This window comes from Anthonomus grandis, chromosome 11, assembly GCF_022605725.1.
Source record: "Anthonomus grandis grandis chromosome 11, icAntGran1.3, whole genome shotgun sequence".
In the NCBI taxonomy this organism is placed as follows: domain Eukaryota; kingdom Metazoa; phylum Arthropoda; class Insecta; order Coleoptera; family Curculionidae; genus Anthonomus; species Anthonomus grandis.
Genome location: NC_065556.1, coordinates 21,466,700 through 21,477,072, shown reverse-complemented (window position 1 = coordinate 21,477,072; position 10,373 = coordinate 21,466,700). Strand labels below are relative to the sequence as shown.

The following is a 10,373-nucleotide window of genomic DNA, read 5'->3' as shown; positions in this document are numbered from 1 at the left end:
ATAGAAGAGTTTTTTAAGTCTAGTCAATTTTTGCGCCCGAAAATTCAGCCTATTATATATATAAAGCCTATATATATATTCAGCCTATATATATAAAAAACTGTATAAATTCTCATCTGCACAAGAAAGATAAGAAAGTGGATCGTGGGTAAAAGCTATGGTACTCATTAGATTCTTCGCTACATTTACAAAATAATTATTGACGTTCTCAGGAGAGGTAGATAGTATTGAACTTAGAGGGTCTATTTCTCAGATTATTAACAATCGACCATGATTCTTTAGCGACATTACCAGAATTTGCCAGTCTCCTGAGTCCTTTGATGAACTTTTTTATATAGCCTTATATAGTCATGAAAGAAAGCGCTGTCTGAGAATTTTCCAAGATTGAATAATGAACGCATGTTCTTAGCAGATGTACGTAAGCCTTGGCTAGACCAAGGTTTATGTTTTTTCAGTTTGAGAGGCCTTAAAGGAAAGGATTTGTGACACAGATTAAATAGCGTTTTTATAAATCTAGAGAATTCTGAATCAACACCAGAAGAGTGGACATTCCAGTCAGTTGTTAGACACAGGTGCTTAAAATTTAGAAAATTTCAATCTGAGAAAATACGGCCTAATTTACGGGGAACATTTTTAGTTTTTGATATTATAGAAAACTTTGTTAACACTGCTTCATGATCTGAAAGGAATATGTTTCAGGCCAGAGTATTAGAAAGTCCAAGAATCACTGATTGCTACATAATTGAAATGTTGCACAATAATGTATATTCAAGAGAGCCCAAAATCTTGCAAAGTAAAGGAAGATATATTGATTTTATCAGTTTAAACAATCTACTGGAACAGCGCAATTTTAATTTTGATCATGCTAATATGAATGAAAACTATAATGAATTCGTTAGTATCATAATAAATACATTAGATGTTATAGCTCCGTTAAGAATAGTTAAAATTTACCCTAGATATAAAGTTTGGTGGAATAATGTTGTGGAAGCTGCTACTAGAAATAGGAATGTAAGTTCTAAGTTATATAAAAAAAATTAAACTTCTGAAAACTTCAATAATTACAAAGCAAAAAGAAATTTGGCAGTAAAAATAATAAGGGATGAAAAGAGAAAGCATTATGAGGATAAAATATATGGAAATAGGAGAAATCCGAAAGAGATGTGGAAAACTTTGCAAGTATTTATACCAAAAAATAAGCAAGTGATGAATTTACAGGAAGTGGAAATTAATGGCGAAGTTATTGATATGGAAAATAATTTACCCAACAAATTGAATCACTATTTTATAGACAGTATGAATGAAATTCTATTAGATGTAGACAAAAGAAATTTTACAGAGGACTAAGTAAACCAGGATTGTAATTTGGACAGAATATTTTATCATTTTAATTTAAATAATTATACAGAACTTAAAGAAACTTTGTTTAACATGGCGGATAAAACAAGTCCTGATGAAATTAATATCAACCTACTTAAGAATACTTTTGAAAATGTTAAACCACTGCTTAACGTAATAATTGTTCTCTTGAAACTGAAATCCTTCAACTACTAAAATTATCAACAGTTATTCCCATATCAAAAGTAAAAAAATCCAGTTTAGTTAATGAGCTTCTAAGACCGATAAATATTTTATGTGCGTTAGACAACATATTGGAAAAAAGTGGTGTATACACAGCTTGTTAACTATCTTAATTGTGTTGGCTGATTGAAAAAAAATATAGACTGTTATCATCTTAGAAGAAAAAAATAATCTATAAATAAATTTCAACATAAGTGTCACTGCCTGGAAGAAGATAAAATTAAAAAAAAAAACTTCTTCCACTTAGTTTAATACCAAGTTAAAGATCAGTTCTTCTATGATTTTTTTAAGTTCAGTTGCTAGACTGTTAAACCAAAAGAAATTCCTTTCCCCGTTCTTTCAACTGCCTGGATCAAAGTCTTCGTGACAGTTATAATACAAGTGACTACCTGGATAAAGACAAAAATTAAGAATTTTTTTTCCAAACAATTGAATACCGAACAAAAAGTCACTTTTTCTTAAATTTTTCCAACTTCAATTATTACCTAGACTGCACCAAACGAAGCAATTCTCCATTTTTTCAACTGATGCCTAAAAAAATACCTTAATTTGGTTTTATACCCACGCAGTTGAATACGAATTAAAAAAAAAAACAGTTTAACTGCCTGGAAGAAGATAACAATTAAAGGATTTTTTCTGACATTTGAAAATTGAGTAAAAAATCAGTTTTTTAATGATTTTTTCAACTCCAGGTAGCTAGACTGAACCAAAAGAAGCCACTTTCCATTTTTTCAAATGCCTGGAAAAATGTATCAGTTTTGTCTTATTTCCAGACAGTTAAATGTAAATTTGAAATAACACCTTAACTGCCTGGAAGAAGACAAAAATGAAGAAATTTCTTCCAGGCAATTGAATAACAAACAACAAGTTATTTGTAATTTCCAGTACCAGGGGCGGATTTACTGGGATGAAATGACAGAAATTACCCTCTTCTCCCAAGGACTTTTAACGTTTTGTGATTATTACGCGAATGTTGGTTTTACTTTAAAATGTTATTATTCAAGTATGTGTGGTTCCTACCTCCTCCTCTCAAAAATATCTTATAGGTTCGCCACTGCCAGTAAAGTATAGTGTATCCAAGACAAGGATGGAATGCATGGAGATGATGAGTGGGAGGGAGAAAAACTTTTATTTATTCCAGGCACTTAATAATTCCTTTAAATAAAGTGATTTTCAAGAAAAAAATTAATTCTAAAACAAAACTTTAATTTATTCCAGCCCGTTGATAATTCCTTTAATTAAAGAGATTTTAAAGAAAAAAAGAAATAAAAAAAAGTGACATTTCGACCACAAGTGCCCTGAATGAAATTAAAAATTACTCACAAATTTTGGAAACCTACAAAAAACCGTGTCCAAGACAAGAATGCATGGGGATGATGAGTAGGAGAACAAAACTTTTATTAATTTCAGGCACTATTAAAATATCATCCAGCCAGTCAAGAAACGATTAAAATAGATGAGAGTATCTGGAAGAATCAAACTAAATTAACAGGAGATTTTCAAGAAAAAATAGTTGCATTTTTACAATCATTATCAATATTTTTACCAGAAAAAGCACCGAAATATTTGTAAAACAATAAAATATAAACCTAATACTATAATTGCCTAGACTGAATATATCTTATATGAGGAAAAAGATCTTTGGTAAAAAAAAAACAAAAATAATTGAATATAAAAATATTGGTTTAATAAATAAAATAAACTTAGTAACAATCTAACATTCTACAAACTCTTTGTTGATAATTCAGTATCTGAAACCGGTGTGGGAAGTCTTAACCTTGTAGCCAAATTACTAGCAATTCTTCCAAAACCAAACCTAAAAACCACATACGACTTAATTTAATTAAATTCTATGCAAATCATACTTACGGCAACTGGGAAGCTACTGCAGGTTTCCTAAGACGCCTGCACCGGCCTTTTTTATCCCTAGAGAACCCGCTGGCACATTTCCTATAACTCGCAATCTCCCCTTGTAAGACTTCACCAGAGTCTGATTGGACATCTTCCCCAGGTACTATCCCCAATGGCAATAAGTTGTTACCCAAAGAAGGCCCGGGACCTTCCACAATTTGAACTTTAATTTTATCCAAAGAGTCTGGTTTTGGTGAGGAGAGCCTTAGTGAAAGAATTGATGGCGTGCTCGAAGAAGAAGAAGAAGATTCTTCAGTTGAACCTCCTTGAATATTCAAAGATTCTTCCAAGGGTTTTTTAAAAGTGGCGTTTTCAATGGGTTTTTTTGTGGGTTCCAGTAGCACTATTTCAAGTGAATCTGGTTGAAGGTTTGGAACCATTGATGGCTTTGCTGGTGAGGTGGTGCTCGCAACTGAAGATGGTGAGCTTGAGGATCTAGTGGTAGAACCTTGAGTGGTGGTTGAGGAGGGTTTGGAAGTTGTGCTGGTTGACGTGGTGGGTCCTGACGGTTTTATTGTGAAGTCAGAATAGTCGTAGTCATATTCGTAATCCTAAGAAAAGAGAGCAATTTTATTAGGAATTAAAATCAATTGAATTGCTTAAGGAGCGTTTTATAAAGATAAACGAAATAACCAGTAAATAATTAAGAACAATTTCCAGCACCCGGAAATTTTGATTTAGGGAGTGAAAAATACATTAATTCTCTGGAAAAAAAACAAATTAATGACATTCTTCCCGGCAGTTAAAAAGTGAATAGCAAGTGACTCTTCTAAGTTTTTTAACATTATTCGCTTATTGTGAACAAAAATGAAGCTATTTTTCAATTTTTATTAACTGCCTGGAAAAATTTAAAAATATTTTTTTTACTTATAGGCAGTTTAAAAGGCACTTTAACTGCCTTTAAGAAAATACAAATAATAATTTTTTTTCCAGGCAGTTGAATATCGACTTTTTTATACATTAAATGCCGTGACTGAATCAAAATAAAGAGATTTTTCATTTTTTCTCAACTGCCTTGAAAAATGCTCTAATATTGTTCACTTTCAGGCAGTTAAAATTAAAAAATACTTCAACTGACTGTAAGAAGACAAAAATGAAGAAATTTTTTCCAGGAAGTTGAAAAGCAAATAAAAAAACTTAATCAATATTAATTGCCTTGGCTGAGACAAAAGACACTTCAACTGCCTTTTTAGTTTTTTTTCAATTGCCCAATTTATATTCAAAAAAACATTCAGCTGTCTGGAAAAAAATAAAAGTGAAGAAATTTTCATTTTCAGGCATTTCATTTTTCAACTTTTAGGCAGCCTAATTTAAAAAATACTTTCGAAAAAGACAAAATAAAGGAACTTCTTCTAGGCAGTTAAAAAGCGAAAAGAATGTAACTTTTATGAGTTTTCATCTGCCTAGACTGAACGAAAACTACTGAAATAATATTCACTTCCAGGCAGTTGAATAGAAAGCTGAAAAAGCACTTCAACTGCCTGGAAAAAAATAAAAGTGAAGAAATTTTCGTTAAGCAGCTTTTTCACACTTCAAAATATGTATTTGATTCAATTCTAATTTTGTTTCAATTGCCTGAAAAATTGCTCTAGTATTATTCACTTTTCATGGAATTAAAAAACATACTTCAACTGCATGGAAAAAACAAAATGAAAAAACATCTTCTAGGCAGTTGAAAAGCGAACAAAAAGTCACTATTTTATTAGAGTTTTAACACTTAAATAAGAAAAAACAACAATGGAGCCATTTTTCAATTTTTTTCGACTGCCTAGAATAAATACAACAATATTGTTTCACTTTCAGGCAGTTGAATAAAAAGTTGAAAAAACACTTCAACTGTCTGGAAGAAAATAAAAGACAAGATATGACTTCCAAGCCGTCGAATATCAACTTTTTCAAACTTTTTTTGAGAACATATTTTATTTCCTTTTAACTACCTTGACAAATGCTTTAATGTTATTTCATTTCCAGGTAGGTAAATAAAACCTCAACTGCCTAAAAGAAATAATAAATGGAGATTTATTCCGGCCACTTAATAAGTGAAAACTAAAACATTTTTTTCTCAGCTGCCTTGGAAAATGCACAAATGTTGTTTCATTTCCAGGCACTTAAATAAAAAGTTGAAAAAAAACTTGGAGATTTCACCCAGGCAGTTAAAAAGCGAATAGAAAATTGCTCTTAAATAAGTCGCAAAAATGTCTTCAACTACCTGGAAGAAATAAAAAATTGAGATTTGATTAAGGCAGTTGAAAAGCGAATTTTTATGAGTTTTTCAAGATTTATTACCTAGACTCAACAAAAATGGAATTATGTTTCAATTGTCTGTAATAAATACATTATTATTGTTTTACTTTCAGGTAGTTGAATAATAAGTTAAAAAAATACTTCAACTGCTTGAGAGAAATAAAAAATGAAGGTTTCTTCCCGGCAGTTGAAAATCGAATAGAACATCATCCTTTTACTGAATCAAAATAAGGACAATTTTAATTTTCTTCCAGCTGCCTTGCAAAATGATCTACTGCTATTCAGTTTAGGGCAGGTAAATAAAAAGTTGCAAAAATACTTCAACTACCTAGAAGAAGACAAAAATTAAGAAATTTCTTTCAGGCAGTTGAATATCAACTTTTTCAAACTTTCAACTTTCATTTTCTCTTACGTGCCTGAAAAAATACTCTATAATTTTTCACTTCCGGGCAGTTGAATAAAAAAACATTAACTGCCTGAAAAAGACAAAATCGTAGAACTTTTTTCCAGGCAGTTGAAAATCCTAGATTGAACAAAAATAGACTCATTTTTTAAATTCTGTATTAACTGCCTGGAATAAATACTTCAGTATTGTTTTTTTACCAGGCAGTTGAATAAAAAGTTGAAAACGTACTGCAACTACCTGGAAAAAATAAAAGTAAAAAAATTTCCTTTAGGTAGTTAAAAATCAACTTTTTCACAGTCAAGTAACGTCAAGTGCCTTGACTGAATCAAAATAAAGACACTTTTCATCTTCTTTCAACTGCCTGAATAACGCACTGGAAGAAAAAAGATATTTCTTCCAGGTAATTAAATATAATAAAAAATACTAAAAAAAATTACATAACAAACAAAGACACATATTTCAATTAACAACACTCACCCCCAACCCGTCATCCCCCAAAAGGGCGATAATCTGGAAATCCTTTAAGTGCAACTGGATATTATAATCTCCGGTCTGCTTCTGGTCGTACACCAGCTGAGGTCGTTCGTCTTTGTCCTTGTTTCTACTTTGGGACCTCCTGGGCCCTCCCTCCGCCAGAACCAAAAAACAAAAACCGACACACCAAAAAATCGAATTCCTTCCTGATGCCATCCTGTTCGCTGCCGTTACTTGACTGTGAACGATCGAAATTCGTCCAAGCGGTTCTTCATCTTTTTTGCCTCTCGATGATCCGTGAGATGATAACGTGAAAAACTAGAAGCGCCTCGAGGGTACCACCATTCGGTATGAGTCCGATGACTTCTTCGGCTATTGGTGCATTAAGAAGCATAAAATTTGCCGAAGAACAGCTATTTCATATGTATATAGTATAGGTTGATATGTACAGGGTGTACAGTCCGCTCAAAGATATTCCGTTGATCTTTTGACCGAAATCCTTTTCTTTTTGAATAAAATCCTTATTATCTGTTGGGTCATAAAAAGACCCGAATTTATCATATTTGGGGTCCGAGCCGGATTAGAAATTTAATATTTATCTGCATTGCAAAATATTAAATAGGTCCGAATTAAAACATGTGATATTAGGTCTTTAAGTATTATACATACATATACCTTTATATCTGAGGGTAATATGCAGGGTGTTTCAGAACTATGGGATCAAACTGCTGGGGGTTGTTCAGTGCAACAGAAGAATCCATTTGAGTATAGGAACCCATGTCATACTGGTGTTGCTCGAACCGTAAGAACGGTCGAATTTGAAGAAGAGGTGCTTCAGCGAGTTGTCGATGAACCATCAAATAGCACATGTGACGTCGCTAAGAATATAAATATGAGTAACGCTTCTGACTGGCGGGTACTACAGGAGCAACAACTCCATCCTTACCACTTCCAGAAAGTTCAAGGTATAACTGCCGATTATCATCCTAGAGTTCAATTTTGTCGATGGCTTCTGGATCACATCATTGCACAACCAAATTTTTTACGATATGTTTTATGGACCCATGAAGCCTCTTTCACAAGAGACGGTATTTTTAAATAGTAGGCATGTTTGGGACGAAGAAAATCCTTATGCAATTTTTCCAAGAAAACATCAGAATCGTTGGGCAGGCATTGTTGATGATTATTTAATTGGGCCATAACTTCTACTGGAACGGTTAACAAGACCTATTTATCTGCGTTTCTTGGAGGAAGTTCTCCCAGAACTCCTTGAAAATGTTCCACTAAACGTTAGACAGCAAATGTGGTTTCAGCATGATGGAGCGCCGGCTCACTTTGCTGTACAAGTACGCGAGTATTTGGCTCAGCGGTTTGGGCACCGTTGGATTGCCAGAGGTGGAGCAGTTTCTTGGCCTCCTAGGTCACCCGATTTAACGTCGTTCGATTTTTTCTTGTGGGGACATGTAAAGTCTTTAGTCTACGAAACTCCAGTAGAATCAGAGCTAGACTTAATTGGACGAATAACAGCAGCATTTGAAATCATTCAAAACGAGGATCAAATTTTTAGTGTAATCCACCGAAATCATGTGCGGCGTTTAAATCGGTGTATTGAGGTTGGAGGAAGACATTTTGACCAATTGTTGTGATGGTATCATATACAAAAGGTAAAAATAAATGCATCAGATCCTATTTAGGTAATTAATATTTTTTCTAAATTTAAACGCGTCTTAGGGCCGTTGTGGCGTAGTGACACATTTCCGGATATGGGTTCCTATACTCAAATGGATTCTACTGTTGCACTGAACAACCCTTAGAAGTTTGATCCCATAGTTCTGAAACACCCTGTATAAATGTGTATGTTTTTGTATTTATTAACCTTTTCTGATAACATACTATTTTTTAATTAATTATTAGGTTTCATTAAGAATAATTTTCAAGCCGACCCCGTTTATCACTTCTTAAACATTGGGCCTTACACAACGGGATTTAATAGTCTAATTAATTAATCGTATTAGGAAGCAATGGTATATCTTTGAGTGTACTATAACACTGATGAGTGTTTTTTGGTCCTAAAGGCTATATTCGTATAGTTTCATATATTCTTTATAGGGACTATTATGACCATAATGATAAAAATAATAATAATAATAATAAACAATTTTTCTTTCAGAATAACGTTTATACATACAATGAAATAGTGAAAACATCTTGTCGAACTTGCATTGTCTTATTTATTTAATGTAACACGACGTTTCGGTTGGTAAGTATCTCCAACCGTTATCAAGTGTAAACAGTTTACAGACATTGACATTAACATTGTCTACCACCTTCAAAAACAAATGAAATAGTGTCATACAAAAAGTACATTATAAACGTATATAAGAGAACTACATTCTATTTACCCTTTTAAAATACTCATGAGTAGTGGGTTCAATGTTTAGCAGGAGTTTAAATATTTCTTCAATAGTCTTATGTTTCGCAATGTTTTGATGCTTACTGGTAGTATTTTGTAAATTTTAATACTGCTGTTATATGGCCCTTTTATATAAAGTAAATCTGTTCATTAAAAAATACGGCATATACTGTAACTATCTTCGGCTTTTCAATCTGAATTTTACGAAATAAAAAGTTTGCGCATAGTATATCAAATAAATAACGAAACCTAAATATTTCCGATAATCCTTGTTATGAATTAAAATACAACTAGTTATGTCAAAGTGGATCTACCCTATACATTAAGATAGATATACAATAAACACATGCCAAGCCTTAAGGCTAATAACAATATAGCAGTACCAAATGGTGTGTAAATGTAGTACCCATGACTAGTTCGATGGGCGTTTTATAGTATATGTACCGCTATACTCTCAAACGTAAAGAACGAGATTGGCATCCTTTCAGTCAGTTAACGTTATAATCAAAATCGAATCAGGTTTTTCGGACGTGCTTGGAATTTTGGCCAATATGCGTTAAAAAAAAGTGTGTCTTGCAGGTTATTCTCGTGTTAAAATTACCGTTGTATAAAAAAAATTTGGGTTTGTTTTTATTAAAGATGACATGGTGTAGGAATTACAGTTTAAAAATAAACTTCGTTTTGAAATAATATGGTATTTAAAATTACCGCAAGCATCTTAAGAAATTTGAAAAAAAAACCCAACTTATTGAATTGAACTTTATTAAATGAACATTTTTTCTTTTATTATAAAATTATTTGAAAAAATGGATTAGTTTTGATTTACTTCTAGGCAGTTGAGGAAATTAATAAAAAGAATACCCTGCTTGAATGAAAACAAGTTTAAATATTTTTTCCAGGCAATTAAACAATTATTCAACTGCCTGGAAAAATAATTTAACTTTGCGTTACTGGCAGTTGAAGGAATAAAAAAAATTATAATCTTTATTCCAATTAGTTGAATTGCAAATTAAAAACCTTTTCTTTAATGTTTTTGCCTGGAAAATGACCTAATTTTATGTTGTCAGTTAAGGAAATTGAAAAAAATTCAACTGCCTGGAAGTGAACTGACATTGAGCTATTTCAATTAGACAATTCGGGAAATTTCGGCTAAAGGTAAGCAATTAATCAATTTTTTAGTGTGTGATAACAAGTGCAAAAAATTGCATCCGTTGGTCAAAACTTCCGATACAACCAAAATTACTTGTTTTAAAAATACCTATTGAAAACATTTTATTTTGGAAATTAATACGAACTAAAAATTAACTTCTTTTCAGCCGTTTTAAGGAAAAATCACATAAAAGA

The 10,373-nt window shown here is 32.2% G+C and overlaps 1 protein-coding gene across 1 annotated transcript; it reads right to left on the bottom strand.

Moving 5' to 3' along the window:
• Positions 1-3,246: 3,246 nt before the first annotated feature.
• On the bottom strand, positions 3,247-7,033 carry LOC126742428 (uncharacterized). The gene is made up of 3 exons (XM_050449080.1): positions 6,620-7,033; positions 3,451-4,043; positions 3,247-3,397 (listed from the first exon to the last, which is right to left on the bottom strand). Exons 1-3 carry the CDS (start codon positions 6,830-6,832, stop codon positions 3,304-3,306), a joined length of 900 nt encoding a protein of 299 aa, XP_050305037.1. The 5' UTR covers positions 6,833-7,033; the 3' UTR covers positions 3,247-3,303.
• Between the last annotated feature and the right edge of the window lie 3,340 nt (positions 7,034-10,373).